At 44.6% G+C, this 18,098-nt stretch overlaps 1 protein-coding gene across 1 annotated transcript in view; it reads left to right on the top strand.

Moving 5' to 3' along the window:
• tmem266 (transmembrane protein 266) overlaps positions 1–18,098 on the top strand; it is a 27,508-nt gene continuing 9,410 nt past the window's right edge. Inside the window, exons 1-3 of the mRNA XM_035156052.1 lie at positions 1–267; positions 1,737–1,845; positions 7,335–7,523. Of these exons, the coding sequence (XP_035011943.1) occupies positions 1,832–1,845; positions 7,335–7,523 (203 nt within the window). The 5' untranslated portion in view covers positions 1–267; positions 1,737–1,831. The remainder of the gene's footprint in view (positions 268–1,736; positions 1,846–7,334; positions 7,524–18,098) is intronic.

Here is an 18,098-nt window from a genome sequence, read left to right on the forward strand (position 1 = left end):
GAAGGATGCTGCTTCCAGTCCGGAGTAGGGGTCTTCATCGTGCGCTGTCTTCTGAGGGGCGATACGGGAGCTCGGCCGACGCAGATTTAAGGGGGATCGCAGCCTACACACAGCAAGATCCCAGCCTCCCTCATCATCATCATCATCACCACCACCACCACCATCATCATCAACAGCGGCGAGGAGGGAGATATAACCATCATCTCTGCGAGGGCAAAGGAGTCACGACAACACTTTACACAATGTAGAGCAATAAAACGCCAAAAGGTTAGTGTGTCTTTATCTCTTTACCAGGCAGGGGGGTGATTTAACGCGCACAGGGCAAGTTGGTGCATGTTTGGTGGTTTACAGAGAGTGTGTGGCCTCGGTACAAGCACAGTGTGATGTTCATGGTGGATAATGATTGCAAATGCATATTAGTGGAGGTGAATGCAGAGAGGCAGGAATTAGAGAAGGAGACCACAGTGTTTTTATTTGTATTTGTTGGAGTTGAATAGTAGAAATGGCTGCTTTTGTTGACAGTCACCTCTTCTAATGAAGCACTTTACTTACAGTGATCATGATGATGATGATGATGATGATGATGATGATGACTTTTATTATTCAGACTGAGGGTCCAGATAAGATACAACACAACATCCATTAAAATGCATACAAATGTGCAAAATAAGTAAGCAAGTTGTGGCACCTCCAGGTGTTAGAACTCATAGGCTACTGAGATTTACTCAAGTCCGTAAACACTTTGCTGTGCAGAGAATTGCATCCAGAGAGACCCACTCAGCTTCCTACTTCTCCTTCTGTTCTCATCCACAGTGGTTTCTCACAGTAGTAATTTGTTAATGTGTTTTTCTCTTGGACTTTCTGTCTTATGACCAGTTCAAATGGTTTTCTTTGGGTTCTGTGGAGAAACAATATCGCTCGGCCCCTTGAAGGACCCGGGCTGATTTATCCTGAGTGGCAATTAATCTGCTCGTGCTTCACTACATTACTCTGCTGTGGCTGCTGACTCCTCACCTTCCCTGTGTGTGTCTGCAGGTTTCCACTTCCAACAAATGAGTCAAATGTTCTGTAAAGCGATGCAGCCATCTCCCGTTGACAGCTGATGTCAGTGTCACGTTTACATCGGAGAACTGGGGGCTTGTGTGTTCTTGTACACAGAGTGGATGCTTCATGTGGAAGCAGTGGCTAGATGTGTGCTCGTGGCTCTCCTGTCCGCTCATGTCATGTCTGCTCCTTGCAAAGCAGCTGGAGTGGGCTTTAACCGAACAGACTTGGACATAAATGGCTCTCTATCCCGTGGCACAAAGAGCAGAGCGTCCTGCTGCACTTGCTATGCACGAGGTGTGATGTTCCTCGGCCCCTGATTCACAGAGCGGAGCGTATATTGGAGGAGATTTAAAATCCATTACAGTTTAGTGCTCCCCAGGAAAGTAGTTGAATGGAGCTGAAGTTAGGACAGGGCGCCTTCGAGGGAAGTACAAGAAGTGATACTACACTGATAATTGTGCATGTATTTGTGTTTTAAAACCCAACTGTAAATATATATTTTACAGTTTGGGGCTGGTAGTTCATTCATGACCTTGGAAACAGCAGTTGGCAAATCAATTTCCTAATGAGATCTATTAGTGGAGCTTCCAATCATCTCTCATCCTCAGCAGACAGATTATATCCTGTGATTTACTGCATTTATGTTCTTTCCCTGTTGTAATGACATTGCTCTGTTGTATTTTCTGTAGGTGTGGTAGGAGCCAGGTCTCTGCGGTGGTGAAATCACATTTCACACTTGAGGTCACTTATTGTGGACGTCTATTTGCTGCAACAAGACCTCAACATGAGCAATTCCCAGTAAGTATACCACCCACCCGCAGGAGTCCTGTTAGAAACCACGTTCAGGAGAGTGTGAAATCTGAAATATCTATTTATGAACGTCTTACGCAAAGGACACCTCGCCGTGGTAGAGGATATGACGATCAGAACGTGACCTCCATATTCTCCTGCCCCTCCTGTGGTTGACTTTGAACAGGGCTCAGTGGGGGGAAAGCGGAGCTCGGCGCGGCCTGGTCCGGCATCTCTGAGAGTGAGAAAGCTAGTCCCCGTCGGCGTCTCTTAGCATTCAGGAGGGATGTTCACTTGTCATCTTCTCTTATTAATAATTACTCTGTGTGAGGTCCTCCAGACAGGCCCTGCATTCTGATGACAGCCAGGGTTGGGGCTAAGAGAAAGGGAAGAGGGAGGGAGCAGGGCAACCGAATGGAGTGGGAGGAGGTGGAGTAGAGTGGAGGGGGAGTGAGGGGTGAATGCAAAATGGGTTCAGTCAGCTGCATCTACTGGTTAAAGGCACAGGGTGCTGCTGCTTGCAACCACCACAGATCACCGGCCGGGCCTCGGAGCAGCTGATGGTTGCACTGGGTCTAAAATGTCTATCACCAGAGAGAATGTGTGCAAGTAAAGAATATACTGACTGGTTTTTAGTACAAAGGCATGATTTAATGCTGCTGAACGCTGCTGAGACTCTGTGAAGTGACAGATGGGGAAACTCTCATGCAGAGGAAGGTCTTTGGAGTTATTTTCACCCCTGCTCTCCCAGACTTGATGCAGCTGTAACCTCCCACCCACGGTTCTCTCTCTCTCTCTCCCCCTTTAAACAGGGAGAGGCAACGTGGAAAAATAGATGCTCAAACACAATTAAATTCAATCAGCTTTTTCACATAGTTTAATGTAACAAAACGTAAAATTGTTTTATTTCTGCATGTGCTTCACGTCGTGTGTGCAAAGAGGAAAATGAAAAAGAAAGATAACACAGCCTTCCTGATGAAGCCCAGCTCTTATTATTCGCTCATGTGTGGAGCCGTTTGTACATTATTTTTTTTTTTCTCATTCAGTGCACAAAGAGCAAACACCACACACCCGGAGGAGCCCACTGGCTCTGAAACAGGTCAGCTAACATGTAACTAACCTCGGAGTCACATGATCCGGTGCCACGTTGCTCCTAATTCCTCGGCACGATGACTGCAGAGAAATCCGCTGATTGGAAATCCACTGAAAAAAGGAATTATTATCTATGATTATGTCATCAATCTGATTTTTCTTTGAATTGAGAATTGCCCTTCTCAGTTTTATTTTTGCACAATATGTTTAAGGTGATTGCAGATTTTCTAGTCTACTAAGAGGCTTCAACTGCCATTCACTATATTTCCGTTACACAGTTTATACTTATATTAAGATTATGTTGGATCATAGTGTTTGAAGTATTACTGAGTCAGTTTGACTTTCAAAAAATAATACCTTATTCCAATATATTTATTTATTGATATCCTTTTCCAAATATGCATTAATCTTTAGAATAATACAATCAATGACTAAAGGTCTGTTTAAAGAATGAATTTTGTAATATTCAATTGTTTTCCTCAACATTTAAGGACAAAATGCAACAAAAAATACAAAATAAAATACTCAATAGTGCATCAAGTGGGTGAAGCTGGAAGTATAGTGCCCATTAGTAATTATTAATGGCATGAGTAACTTTCTAAAGACGAGATTGCCCTTGTGGTTTTCTGTTCTTTTAATTACCTTTAAGATTTGCGTCTCGAGGGGAAATGAATGGACATCGGGCTGAGTATGAAATTGTTAATTGACAGAACCACTTATTGTTGGAGTTGGTCACAAATAGACGCTGATTTGATTTGTAGATCAGTCAGCTGCTGTTGCGATGTCTGCAGAGTAAATCTTAATGTCTTAATGTCATTTTAGTCTCACTAATTTGGGCGATATATGGATATTCTATGGATTCAAAGGTGGTTTCTCTCTTCACTGATGCAGTGAGTTTGTCAACATTTGTCTAAAAGGTCTGATCTTACAAATGTGGCATTGGGTCAGGAGCTTGTGGACGAGCTGCTGCTGGAAAATCTTGCCAGTGCCCATTTAAGCGATTTGGCACATTGATCCCACTTCCCTGATGATATCAGAACAGTGAAAAGCACCAAAGAGTAGCTGAGTGTCCTTTCTACAAACTTAGTGGCTAAGTCGGAGCGGATGGGCTGCAGACAGCTGGACAGAAATACTGTGGCAGTGAGCTCTCGGAATGACAATGATACCCATGCCCTCTGCAAACCACAAGTTCATGCTGAGGCAGCACTTTAAACTCCAATGAAGTGACTGAAGCAGATAATTTATCGCTCTGAATAGGCGATTTTAAAATATGAGGCGACAGACATCAGTCAAACACCATATCACTTTGATAGAAAAGCTTTACCTTAATCAATTTGCTCAGTGTCATGTCAGAATTACATAACGTTATGTTAATCAGGGGCTGTTGTTAATGTTTAATTTGAACAAACTTCTTATTAAGAGCTATTTATCCTCGGAAAGTTGACTCTACATGTTTCAAAACTATAAGTAGACGACTCACTCCTGACAAAAACTCCAGCTTCGGCCCTGGAAGTGAACAAATTCCCTTCTGATGTCTCCTATGTCAGCATTTTAACCTCCTTCATGTGCGCGGGTTTTAGCATTCACAGTAGAAAGATATAAATGAGTTTTTATACTTTCCGTCGAGTTCAGCAGTATTTGACTTGAGTGCTATTTGAGTACCTTTCTCACAGAAGGCGGCAGAAAACTGGGGATGGGAATAGATTTCAAGTGAGATTCATTTAACGTCCAGATCTATGGAACCACTGAGTCCTGCCAAGAGGGACGTTCGTATATAAAATATATAAGTGAAAACATTCGGGCTTTTATGTGTTTCCCAGAAATGTGTTGCTGAAGTGGATTGTCTCCATGGAGGGTCACATCATCAAGGCACGATCTCAGCAGGCTATCATATTTTTATCTATCTATTGATCACTGCGTAGTGATTTATGGGGATGTGATGTGAAAATGCAGGGGGGAGTAACTATGGATTGCTGTCACCGTGGAGAAGCCCATTCCTGGCATTTATTATATTCATAAAACACAGATTATAAATGTATAGTTTCACATTCTACAAATTCATACATATTGCATCTTTGACCTATACATATCCAACCAGAGTGGCACAGTATATAGCATAAACCTCCGCCAAGGCCCAACTGTCTCCGTATGAAACCACGTTTAAATAAACTAGATCCAGATTATTTCCTGAGAAATCAAAGAAAAATACCATATCTCAAAATGTCAAAGAATCCTGGATCCACCTCCTAATCCAGCTAAGAAACACACAAACAAAACAAACACAGATGAAAACATCACCTCCTTGTCAGAGGTCAACTTGTGTGTAGTATTACATGTAACAACAGTGTAATTACCGTAACATGAGTCCTGAGTAGGTGAACAGTTTTGAGAAGTTGGGGGACTACATTCTTAACACATGGCTGTACCGTAGGAACAATACCATGCAAACTAAAAAGACACTGTTGGTGCCTTTTCGGGCTTAGTGGTCACCCTGAGCTCTTCCTCTGTATTACTGTGAGATTCCCCCGGCAATGCACGCTCCGCGTTAACCTTTTTGCTTCCTCGTGGTATTTGCTAATATGGCATGAGCCTCTGAAAGGATCCCAGCCTGTAGCATGCCACTGGCTGTCCTTGCCTGAATCGTTGAAGGGTGCAGTGTTCAGATGTGAAGCCTCCGCTCCTCTCCCCGGGATGGCAACCAGCCACTCCACCGGCCTCTGCACATAATGGCTCCTGGCCTGCTCTGTGATTGTCTGGAAACGTGAGTTTGATGCACTAAACAGTTTGTGTCTGTCATGACCGATTAGCGTCCTTGTTGCGGTTTGGTCTGAGGTGCCAAATCCACGGATAGCGCTGGTGTGTGCAGCTGTGTGTTTGTGGCGAGCATGTTGATATACGGGCGTTTGACCCTCAAGCTGAACAACACATGGAGTGAGCAGGACTGAGAGGAGTTTGCGTTGGATATTTCTCATGTTCAGAAAATAAAGATTCTTGATTTTCTGTTAGAAAAACAAACACCTTCCACGTCAGTCTATTAAACAGTCATTAGTCAAGAAGCAAGACAGGGAAAACAAAGAGCTGCTTTCCTCCCATGACCGCCCACTTCACATTCACCAGGAAGGTGGGTCTGCTCTGTGATCTCCGACTAACCGTCTCCTCCCACAGCTTCACCTCCAGCACACAGAGGTTGTAGAATTTACCAACCCAGTAGCTTTTGTTCCCTGGTATCTTGTAATCAATGCCTTCCTCCACCGTTAAGTATCGGGGTTATTGATGTCTCCACGCTGGGTGCACTGGGACGGCTGCCAAGCTGCGTGAGCCTCCTGTTCCAGGGTGACTTCTCCTTGTCCACTATTGGCTGCGGAGCTCGAAAGGATCACACGCACACGCACGCACACGCACACACACCCCTGCATGTTTCAATTTGAGGACCTCATTGGCAGATTAAACGACTCTTTGTCTGGTTCTGCCAAACATCGCCGTCCTCAGCGGAAATACAGTAGAGAAATAAAAAAGGGCTAAAAAAAAATACTGAGATGACCATCTTTTGTTCAACAAATATAAATACTGTTTGGTTTTCGTATTCAGTCGGATAGAAACACAGATAAAGCCTCAGAGAATCTTAATTATCCTATTTTATTTATTCACTTTACAACTTCATTTAATGGCCCCTCTGATACAGTGAATTAATGTGCTGTGCTTTAACAACAATCCAATCCAGGAGAGGAGCGATGGATGTTGTGATTAAAAGGTCACTTTTAAACATCTCTGACTCTGACATATCAGGTGTTTGAGCGAAATCGATTGAGACTAATAGATTTTGACTTCCGCCAAGGAGGTTATGTTTGTTTGTTAGCAAGATTACAGAAAAAGTACGGGACAGATTTCCACGAAACTTGGTGGAAAGATGCGACATGGGGTATCAGTCACTATTGGCAACTGGGCTAGCGTCGCCTAAATTTAAGTGAACAGTTTCAGTCCGATGAATGGAAGCAATTGGCCTAAGCTGTACAAATGGTTTGTAGTTAAAAAAAACAGTATCTGTAATGTTTTAATCGATAAACTGTTAATCTGTGGGGCGTGTACATTTTTATAGTGGTTTGAGTGCAACACACTCTGCTCCTGAGAAATGTAGATCAACTTGTCATGTAAACACTGGAAACAAGGAACTCCCACCATGTTTGTGTCTTCATTCATCAGAAAAAAGCAGAGTCCCAGTTGTTATTTTCACACTTTGCTACCTGAAGCATTTTCAGCATATATTCATTGGCTAATTCCAATAAACAGCTTACTTTGACATCTACAGCTTCCACTTCCACTCTGTGACTGTAATGTTGCTCCGTGTGTGTGTGTGTGTGTGTGTGTGTGTGTGTGTGTGTGTGTGTGTGTGTGTGTGTGTGTCACAGGGTTCCTCCACGGGCAGGGATCTCGGAGCTGGAGGTGATCTCCCAGCAGGTGGAGGAGGACAACCAGTGCATTGCCCCCGTCCAACTGGTCAGCTTCGCCTACAGGGACTTGCCTCTGGCCGCCCTGGACATATCCCTCGCTGGATCACAGCTCATCTCGAACCCAGATGAAGAGGACAACAGAGAGGGGTACGTCCATTTGCTCTCTGCTGTTGCTTGACAGTTTGACCACTGGCAGTACAAAAAACCAACTTATTTCATGATCCTGATTTTGTTAACTACTCATGAGTGGTTTGGTCGTCCTGAAACAACCTGAGTGTGTTCACTGTAGAGAAAGAGGTGCTGGATTTGAGGAATGTGAAGTTGAGGATTCAGTCCTGAAACAACATGAGACGTAACACTTTCATTTTGATGGTTTGAAGGGAATCAGAGATCACACATTTTGAGGAAGCTGCGAACAAATTACTTTTTGCGATTATCAATGAAATCTTTCCATAATTAAATTGTATACTAAGAAGCTGAAGGTGTAATTACATATTGACTAATGTTGGCCAACACAGCTGCGAAGATACTGGAGATACGCTCCCTGAGACATTGTCTCTGCTTGTTGCTTGAAAGCGCTTCATCCATAATTAAGGCAGAATTGCAATTAGTACAATCTATAATCTACCCTGGCAGAGAATAGCTCTGCCGTCACTCTCTGCATTGCCCGTTATTGCACATGGTAATTACGCTTGACGTATTGAATCACCCTTCGTTTTATATTAGAGTCCTGGAGTCGGGGGATATTTGCCGATGAATTTATTAGTGTCACCGTTTTAAATGGACAATGTCTCATTTCAGTTCAATGACACAGCGATTTCTCACCAGCAGACAGGCTTCTGTTCACGGTGTCGACTTCTGGTGGAAAACAAAGAGTGTTGTTAGCGCCGTAGCTTTCCTGAAATGCCAGCGCCTTGCGTCTTGTGTTTCTGACCACGAGGGCCGCTTGTCCTGGGTTTGTGTTGTTGTTCTCATCGCCACATTGGCCTGCCGCAGGCCCGACACTCTCAGGACAGGACACACCCCTCCCAGAGCCAGAGTCCATGGCTCTCCCCTCAGGAAGCGTGACTCACAACCCTTTGGCTCGCTGAGATGCTGGCGTCCACGCAGAGAGAGAGTCAACAAACAGCATAAGCTTAATTAGAGCATCCGGCATTTTGCCATCCGAGCCCCGGTGTGTCAGCTGACCACGTCCGGCTGGACTTCACCTTGTGTGGCCCAGTCCGGCCGACGTCTCTGTGGGACAGAGTGCAGGGACAGATGGGTCCTGTCCCGAACACCCACTCTCTCATCCTACTTCGCATTTTTGTCACTGTCTCCTGATCACAAAAAGGACAGAAGTAGCAATGTCACAGCAGAGGGCAGGATGTGGCAGCCCGGCAACACTATCATCACAGGGGGCATTCTCATATGGCCCCATATGACACCCTGGTCCCCTGGGATTTGGCATCGTGCAGTGGAAAAGTCAGGCATAGTCAAGACGTGTCTCTGGCAGATTTATCAAGACAAGTGAGGGTCATTGGTTCTGATCAGAGAAATTACATCTTTAAGAAAGAGTCCAGAAAGTTTAGAAATATTTAGCGGAGTAAAGAAAGCAGTGATCTCTCAGTCTATGTGAGTGTCACAGTATTTCCAGAGCTTTTCAGATTAGAATTCCTGATTTTCCTGTCACAGACATCGCAAGACACACCTGTCGTCACAGTTTCATACCCACACATTCGTCGCCTTTGGAAAAAATCTGTTGTACGTCGTCACAGGTCCTAGCTGCCTTTGTGACTCATGTGTGTAACATTGGAGGAATGACACAAAGGTGGGATGTGTTGTCTGCAGCGAAAATAATTAGTGTAATCAAGACCATCGCAGGCCCTAATGACAGATCAGTGAACTGACTGATCTGTGTCGGCTCTGTAATGTGTTTTTCTTCTTGTTTTTGGAATGTGCCTTCACAGAGACTCCTCCACACACTGTAGGCTAATTATAGCACTTTTGTAAATGTGCAGAAGAATGTAAACCCACTTTCATCGCCTCCCAGCCGGTGTTGCAGTGGCTCTGTGCTTGGATTTTGGCGATTAGCAGGACGGTGTGTTGTCACAAACTACTGTGACTTGCATTCCAGAGACGCCGACATATCTGAGCCACGTTCTTGTCTAGATGTGATAACGTCCTGTGGTAGTAGGTCCATGAGCAGGTGCAGTCGGATATCAATTTGATAACAAAAATGTGCTTTGGAAAAACATTCATGTCAATGGAATCACTTTATTTCAAAGGTCAGAGATGAAAAACCAAATGGCTCATTGCTTCTAAACTGAGCCTAAATATCTGATGATGAGGTTTCGGTTTGGTTTGGTAAAAGCAGAGCAGTAGGATGCGCACCGGGGGAAGCACATGTCTTGCACGGCAGCTTCTCGTGGCTCTTTAAGAGGAGACGTGGGCGATCATGTAGGAGGTGGATGTTCTTGCGGACTACAAGGGGCACACGCAGTACATGCAGATCCTGTGCAGTGGTGAGCTGGGTGGAAGTATTAATAGATTCCACCATCTTCCCCAGAAGTTGCTGGAAAGTCCAAGATGAGGGTGGCGTCAATGCAAATCCACATTTATTCACAATTGTTGTCCCATTTGTGTCGGTGTGTTCTTTTTAAAATCCAGCTTCTTCATCTCAGAGTACAAGAATTACATTTTTGGGAATTTAATGTCTTTATTTGATCCTGTCAGAGGAGACAGATGGGAAATATAATGAAAGAGAGCGTTCTGTCACTTCACACTTTCCTTTTCCTATTCAACAATCCTGTAGCAACCAATGCTTAATAGGGAATAAACAAGTATTTAATAGGCATGTGTTTATGTTTTCATCAGTGTTTCTTTGTTTGATTGCTAGCAGGATTTTGCAAAAACTACTGAACCAATGTCCAATTTTGTGGACCCAAAGCAGGAACCATTAGATCCCCCCATTTGTCCAGATTTGTCCAGATCTGAGTGATTTCTTTCTTAGCTCACGTCCCATCCTTCCACCAAGTTTTGTGGAAAATCAGTAGTTTTTGCGTAACCCAGCAAAAGACAGGGACCAAAACAGAACCTCCTCCGCAGAGATAATAATTTCTGAATACTTGCACATCTCAGGTGACTTTTTGGATAAGATAAGGAGGCAGTTAGTCACAGATAGAATCAGGTATGTGTTACTGGTTTTAACAATGGTGCAGCAACTAGCTGGTGTATTGAGATTGCATTGCATTGATAGGTTTGGGTAGAACTCTTGGCGTCGGTCTGTAGACCTCAGGCTGCACATCCTGCACTTGTCATAGGTTATCATCCCCAGATCAGCCTCCTGTCCACAGCAGCACTAGCAGCATATGCCGCTGATCTCCAGGGGCCAGACTGAAGAGGTGTGAGGCACTGCAGAAATGACAGATGGTTCATATGGGTCAACCTGCCGCTTTGACTGGAGGAGAGTGGAGGCGGAGCGGATCAAGATCCAGGATGGACGGAGGAACGGAGCTGACAACCCTCTTCCATGCTTTCATTCAGAAAGCTGATGGCCACAGATCACAGGGAGATGGCTTCAGTTGATGAATGTCATGTGTTGGATTGCAGTGTGGGATTAACCCTGCGACGTGTTGCATGGTGACAGCCGCAGCTGATCCCTGGTTTGCTCATATTTGGATCATATTAGATAAGCACAGGTCAGGGCAGATTGATTTCATCACTCCACACAGCGCTCAGGCCTCCCACAGTGAAGTAAAGTTCTCCAGCCACTTCTCGTTCCCTCCGGTGCATTAATACAGCAGCATGTCGGCCTGCACATAATCAAACCCGGGTGGAAATGCTCAAGGTTGAAGGAAGACGGAATAATTAGAAAAAATCTAGACTGCAGAATATATATGTGAAGGACCTTGCCAGACTCGAGTATGAATCTTGGCAGCAGCGATATTTCATGGGGATTTAGAAGCGGAGCCGTACTACACCTGTTCCGTGTTGATGGATGTGTGAAAAAGAGAGCAGGATTTCTCTCCCCCACCCACCCCACCCCGTCTGACTCTATTTCAAACACACAGAGAGGAACAGTCCTCTCCATCAAATTGGCTCTCTTGCCCGGCACCGTGCGACACAATAGATGACATTTGGGTGCCGGGGTTTGAGGGTTTGTTAATATTCACAGACATGCAAAGTGCGAGATTGCTTTTTAGGCTGAGAGCGAGAGAGATCAAGTGTCCTGGTGAAAACCCATTTATCAGGGACAGCTTGTCTGCTGCTTTGCACATGGAGCCCCATCCATCTCCATTTGCTTAGTATCTGTGGCCCAATTCCCTGGCGAAGACCTGCTCCGAATCTCCTCTGTTGGTTGTAAAGTGGTGCACGATGCTCGGAGTGAAGAGATGACAGGTGATCACGCTTGGAGACAAGTGGAACAGTGCGGTTATACTGGAAAGCTGCATGCAGTTTCATTCAAATGATTTCTAACCGGAGGGGGGTGCAGATACAAGGCCATTACTTCATTTTACTCTCATCGATTTCTCTTCATTTGATTTGTTAATTTCCCACAAAAATTTTAATTCCCCGGGTGTGAGGCTGTAGAAGATTAATGACAATGAGACATCTCGGCTCTACAATGCATCATTTATTATCCACGATAGCTTCACTTTATTCAGCATATTTATTGCTTTGCTGGTGTCCCTCTCTCCGGGTTTCTTTTCTCTTTTTTTGCCCACGATAACAGATGACCCTGCAGTGGTTATGGAGCAGCGGATTTAGCCAGTTGTTATTGTGGTATTTGTTATTTTCGTTGGAGGATGCCGAACGTGTGCTTTCTCAATAATCTTAACGCTATCAAGTAGAAAAAATGCCTCTTCGAGTTTATAAAGTAAGTTGGGGAGCGTTTGTATCATTGAACAGCCTGAATGGGTTGAAGTCCTCCCACCTTTGCAGCTCAGTCGCCTGCAGGCACGCAGTCGTGGTCCATTCTCCCCGACTCGAACCTGCTGAGCTCAGCAGATTGTTGTGAATCGGCTGAAGTTTTACACTGGAGGGAGAACAGGGCCGTGTTGTTATCAGTGCAGAGAGAGAAACTGAGAGGAGACAGAAAACATGAGTCAAGTGCTATCATTGTCTTAGTATTAGTATCTGACACTGCCCCTTGTGCTATCAAAGAACAAATGGAACATGTAATGTGGTACATGTCACTAAATAGTCAACGAGATCCATGAGCTTTCTGATACTGGAAAAGAACATAGTCCATCAAAATAATCACTAGCATGTCAAATAAATAATATTTTGGATACATTTTTTTTACACCAAGGCACCATTAGGGTGCATAGATACATATAAACTTTCCCAAGCTATTTAAAGTTATGGAAATGAAAACAATGATTTCTGTTAAAGACATCAGGTCTATGCTCGGGGATGCAGTGGTTAACACTGTCGACCTACAGAAAGGTCACGATTTAAATCCTAGTTCGGCCGGGGGTCGTTCAGTGTGGAGTTTGCATGTTCTCCCCTTGTCTGTGTGGGTTTCTCTACGGGAAATTCCATTCCAAACACATGCAGATGGTGATGGGTTAATTGGTGTAAATGTGAGAGTGAGTTTTTTTTTTGTCTCTGTATGTTGGTCCTTTCAATTTCCTTTATTTGTTATTTTCTAGATCAATAAACGAATTCCTTCCCTGTCTGCAAAAAGTCATAAAATGATAAAAAATAAAGTGAAACGAAAGATTCCTGCTGATATCATCCAACTGCTTGTTTGTTCTAACCAACGGTCCAGAATCTAGAAACCTAACCACATAAGACAGAGAGCAGATGTAAGCAGAGCATCACATGCTCACATTGGAGAAGCTGGAATCAGCAAATGTTGGGCATTTTTGCTTTGCATCAATAAATCATATGTTTGTATAAGGGAAATGCTTTGAGCAGCACTGGTCTGATCATGTAGAGAACGGACTGTCTGCCTTCATGTGTTTTTTTTACACTCATCCCATGATTTATGGTTTTGGAAGCAAGGGTAACCGCGGGGCCAATGCCACAGATCTGTGGCCTACAACGTGCTGAGTTTTCTTTGGGGTCGAGCAGTGATACTGATGTGAATGTGTAATCAAGACATTTATCAAGAGTTCCAATCAATTATTTAGAGGACTGGCAACGCAAGTCGTTCACACACATTATTTTAGACTTTCCTCTACATGCAGTTTCAAGGAGATGTTAGAGTTTGTATTTGTTCTGTGTGTGAGTGTATGTGTGTGTCTGTGTGTGTGTGTGTGTGTGTGTGTGTGTGTGTGTGTGTGTGTGTGTGTGTGTGTGTGTGTGTGTGTTACGATCAATAGCTCAGACGACTTGATAGTCTTTCAGACTCATTACTTCTGAATGAATATGCCCCTTTTCCGCTCTCCCCTCTCCCCCGCGCTCTCTCACTCCATTTTCTTAACTCACAAACACACAAACACAAAGCACCACCTCTCTGATTTAATTTCCATTTAACTTGCACCTAATGAGTTTACATTGTATTTTATCCTGTTTCAATTACAGGAGACACTATAATGAAAGAGATGCTCCTCGTGATATCGGGCCCCCCCTCCGCACTGAGAGTTACTCAGCTGGGGCCGGAGCCAAAGCTCTGTCCTGTGTGTGTGTGTGTGTGTGTGTGTGTGAATGGGCCCCAGCAGAGCAAGCACACATTTTCCTCTGTGCCCGTCAGTCGTTCTGTCCTGTCTGTTGATTCGACTGGAGGCAGGTGGTGTCATGTGCAGGATGCCATCACTTCCATCTCAGGCCACTATCGATCAGTCTCATGATCTAATCCCCCCTCTCTCTCTCTGAACTGTCAGGGTCACTTCGATCTTCCCTCACTGCAGCCGCCGGCCGCTTGATGTCTTTATGAACCATGTCCACACCACGTGTAACTGTGTGTGTGTGTGTGTGTGTGTGTGAGGATTTCTTTGCATGCACATATCTTGCATGGCCAACGCTTGAGCTATTGCCCGTTCGATCCTTACCAGCTGTGACCCTGGGAGAGAGTGAGGTGATTTTCATCCTTGGCTCCAGCGCTGAAGCCGCCCGACTTCCTCATAAATACTTCAGGTCCTCAGCGTTCAAGGTTTAAAGTCATTTCCCTAAAATTAAGTTTCTTAGCTTGGAGTGATCCATCACTGCCATTCACTCCGCTTCCAGACAGGGTTTTTCTTTACAGGTTTATTAAATTAATACTTTCTTCTGCCCGGCTTATGGGAGAGGTCTGAATGTATTATGATTCCACACAGCACGAGTTAAATCATGCTTTTCAATCCCGGAGCTAAGTGAGGTGTCTCTATTCCATCTTTGAGCTAATGGTGCACAAATATCTGTCGACTGTGTGTTCGGTGTATCCTCAGGTAAATGTTTCTTTTTCTTGGCTCTCCTCCTCCTCCTCCTCCTCCACCGGCAAACGGGGTTTTGACTTTGCTCCTTGGGGTCAGATCGGTGCTGCACGGGGGAGAGTCTCTCTGGTGGCTGCTAATGATACCATTACCCTCCATCGCCTCTTTGCCACCCCAGGTGTTGAGCTCCTAATCTGCTGGCATTGGCTGGAACAGGGGGCTGCAGCAGAGGGCCCAGTGCACCAGTTGGCCTCTGGGAGAGCATCGACACAGCGTGGCAGAGCTCCAACCACTGCTGACCTTGGTGAAGGACGGAGAGGAAGTGTAGCTGTGTGAGGTTTAGCGACTTCTGCAAAAATGACACCGCTCAGCAAGATCTCCTCTCTCTTCTTCTACCTCATAGGATCAGTATATTATTTTTTTTATAGCTTGGCAATGATTGCTGTTGATAATGGTTCTGAAAACACAGGCACGTCACTTCAGTGCAGTCCAACTGGCCAAGAAACAACAGACCATCAGATAAGTTATAAACCAGCCAGGTTTTTTATTGTTTTTGAGGTGAAACCAGAATTAAACTCAAGCACAGTAAGACACAGTGGCACCAAAAAGTCAGTAGTAGATTTTTTATAATAGAATTTCACCTTTCTTTTCTCATGGGGAATTATTAGTTTCAGCAACTATTTAGATTTTCTTTTAAACCAAAGTACTACACATCTTTTATTTCCGGCTCCTTGCTTGTAAGAATTAGCTGCTTTTCTTTGATAATGAACTGAGCATCTTTCGGGGTGTGGACAGCTGCTCACACAAAACAAGACATCTCAACACATTTTGTCTTACAAGTTATTTTTCACCCTTTTTCTGACCATTTACAGCCTTAACAGCTGATCCAGTAATAGAGATAATAATAACTGGTTGCAGCCTTAATTGCGTCTGCCAGGGAGGTTAAGTTTATCGGTGTTTGTTTGGTAGTTAACAGGATTACACAAAAACTACTCAGCAGATTTCCATTAAATGTTTTGGAGGGGTGGGACATGACCAGAAAAGGAATCCACTACATTTTGGTGCAGATCCATAGAGACAGGGGGGGTTTTCAACTCTTTTCCTTGATTTCCCAGAGAATAATTCATGGATCTGGATGAGAAAAATCATGCATGATTGGAGACTTATATTAATGAATGTGTGCAATTTCAGAACCAAATAAAAATCCAGATCTAATGAATTTAAATGTGGTTTCATACAGTAACCGTTGGGCCTTGGCACGGGTCTGCCAGTCTCTAATTAACAATTAAGTTTGTTAATCGTGTATGATCTTCTGATCGCTTGTGTCACGTGCCCCATTTGATTGATGGAGCGTTTAACCTTCAGAGCGCAGTGCTATCACTAACTCGATGGGAAAAACCAAAGTTAAAATAATCCAGAATCATCGTCGAACTCACTCAGCATCTTCCTCTCTTCTCTCTTTCTCATTCTTCCTCCTCCAACTCGCCATCCTTCCTCTCTGGCTCTAGCGCCGGTTCACTTTTGGATGAGTCCCAGTGCCTTTGAACCGCTCTGCACCCCCGCTTCCTCTCTCAGCGCTCGCCACCTTCACTGTGAGTTGAAGCAGGAGGCGAGTAGGGAGTAAATTGCGTCCTCTCTTGTCGTCTGACAGATATTGCCCATAGCTTCCCTCCTGTGGGGGACAGGTGACAACGGATAGCTGCTATTTCCGAGGGAACATACTGTCTTTCTCAGTGTTGCCTCCTATAAAGGACAACACACACACACACACACACACACACACACACACACACACACACACACACACACACACACACACACACACACACACACACACACACACACACTCCTACCTTCTTTGCGTCTGTGTTTCTAGAGTTGAGAGAGAGTGTGAGTGTGTAACGCAAACCTGTGACAGGAAGGGAAAGCCCTGTGTGTGTGTGTGTGTGTGTGTGTGTGTGTGTGTGTGTGTGTGTGTGTGTGTGTGTGTGTGTGTGTGTGTGTGTGTGTGTGTGTGCGCCTCCTGGGTATTTGTCATTATTTATTGACCACACATCCCCAGGACTCTGTGACAGTCCCAGTGTCTGATTAGCGGAATTTGCAGCAGGGAGTGAGGATGGATTTAGGTCTGACACTCACATCTCGGGGCCCAGTGTCACCTGGACAGTGGGCGATCACACCACGACACAGGCACTCTCCGGACTAAGGGAAAATATGGTGCCATGTATAAGAATTAGCTGCTTAAACCAGTGGGAATGACAGCACATATAATAAGAACGGTTCCAAATGTCTCCCTCATCCCGTCACTCTGATGTTCTCTACCAGGCATGAGAGCAGCCTGTCATGGAAAAATCAGATGAAGCCAGCCAGTCAGTCAGCGAGCCACGTCCACCCAGAGACCCATCCTGTCACCCAGCGAAGCAGCAGGGAGGAGAATTAAGCACGGGAGACTCTAATCTCTCCGTCATAACCACACTTTACTGGCTTAAAGGTTATACACACGTGTTATAAAGAGCGTGTCCTGTATGGATGTCATGCTATTTCTGCCATTAAATGTATTATAATGGTAAATATATGAACCTTGTGACAATTCACAAAGAAATGATTTAATGCTTGAATGTGGATTACAGCAGATGCCATCTAATCTGTTACCAAAAATAGACAACAAACAAAGTGATGGCTCTTGGAGTCAGTAGATTACACGGCCTGATGATCCAATGTTCAGAGGACTGTTGGAAAGAAATGGCAAAAATCAATGATTGTACAAGGAGATGAAATAAGAAGTGACACCCATGAATTCATGCGTGGAATTACCTAATCCCAGCACCAGCAGAAAGTGTATTTATGCTTTGCTTTTTAAATTAGGTGTAAATTAATCTTAGCTCTGTTTTTGTGTGAGTTGCTTGCAGAATGGTGCCCTCTGCTGAAAAAACACGGACAAAACCTCTTAATCATCGAATTCAGGTGTTTGATTCAGTCCCGTTGCCCTTGCTTGGACGAGGCCCCTTAGTTCCAGTGAATGGAAACCTTAACGTTTCAGCTTATCAAGACAATTCTGCCCCAGTGCACAAAGCAAGGTCCATAAAGGCACGGTTGAGTGAGTTTAACTGGTCTGCACAGAGCCCTGACCTCAACCCCATCGAACACCTTTGGGATGAACTAGATCGGAGATTGCGAGCCAGGTTCTCTCGTCCAACATCAGCGTCTGACCTCACAAATGCTCTTCTGGATGAATGGGCGAAAATTCCCACAGACACATGAGCCTTCCCAGAAAAGTGGAAGCTGTTATAGCTGCCAAGGGGGGACCAACTCCATAGTAAAAGGATAGTTCACCCAAAATCGAAAATTCCATCATTGTCTACTCACCCCTATGCTGATGGAG

This window comes from Hippoglossus stenolepis, chromosome 5 (assembly GCF_022539355.2).
Source record: "Hippoglossus stenolepis isolate QCI-W04-F060 chromosome 5, HSTE1.2, whole genome shotgun sequence".
Taxonomy (NCBI): domain Eukaryota; kingdom Metazoa; phylum Chordata; class Actinopteri; order Pleuronectiformes; family Pleuronectidae; genus Hippoglossus; species Hippoglossus stenolepis.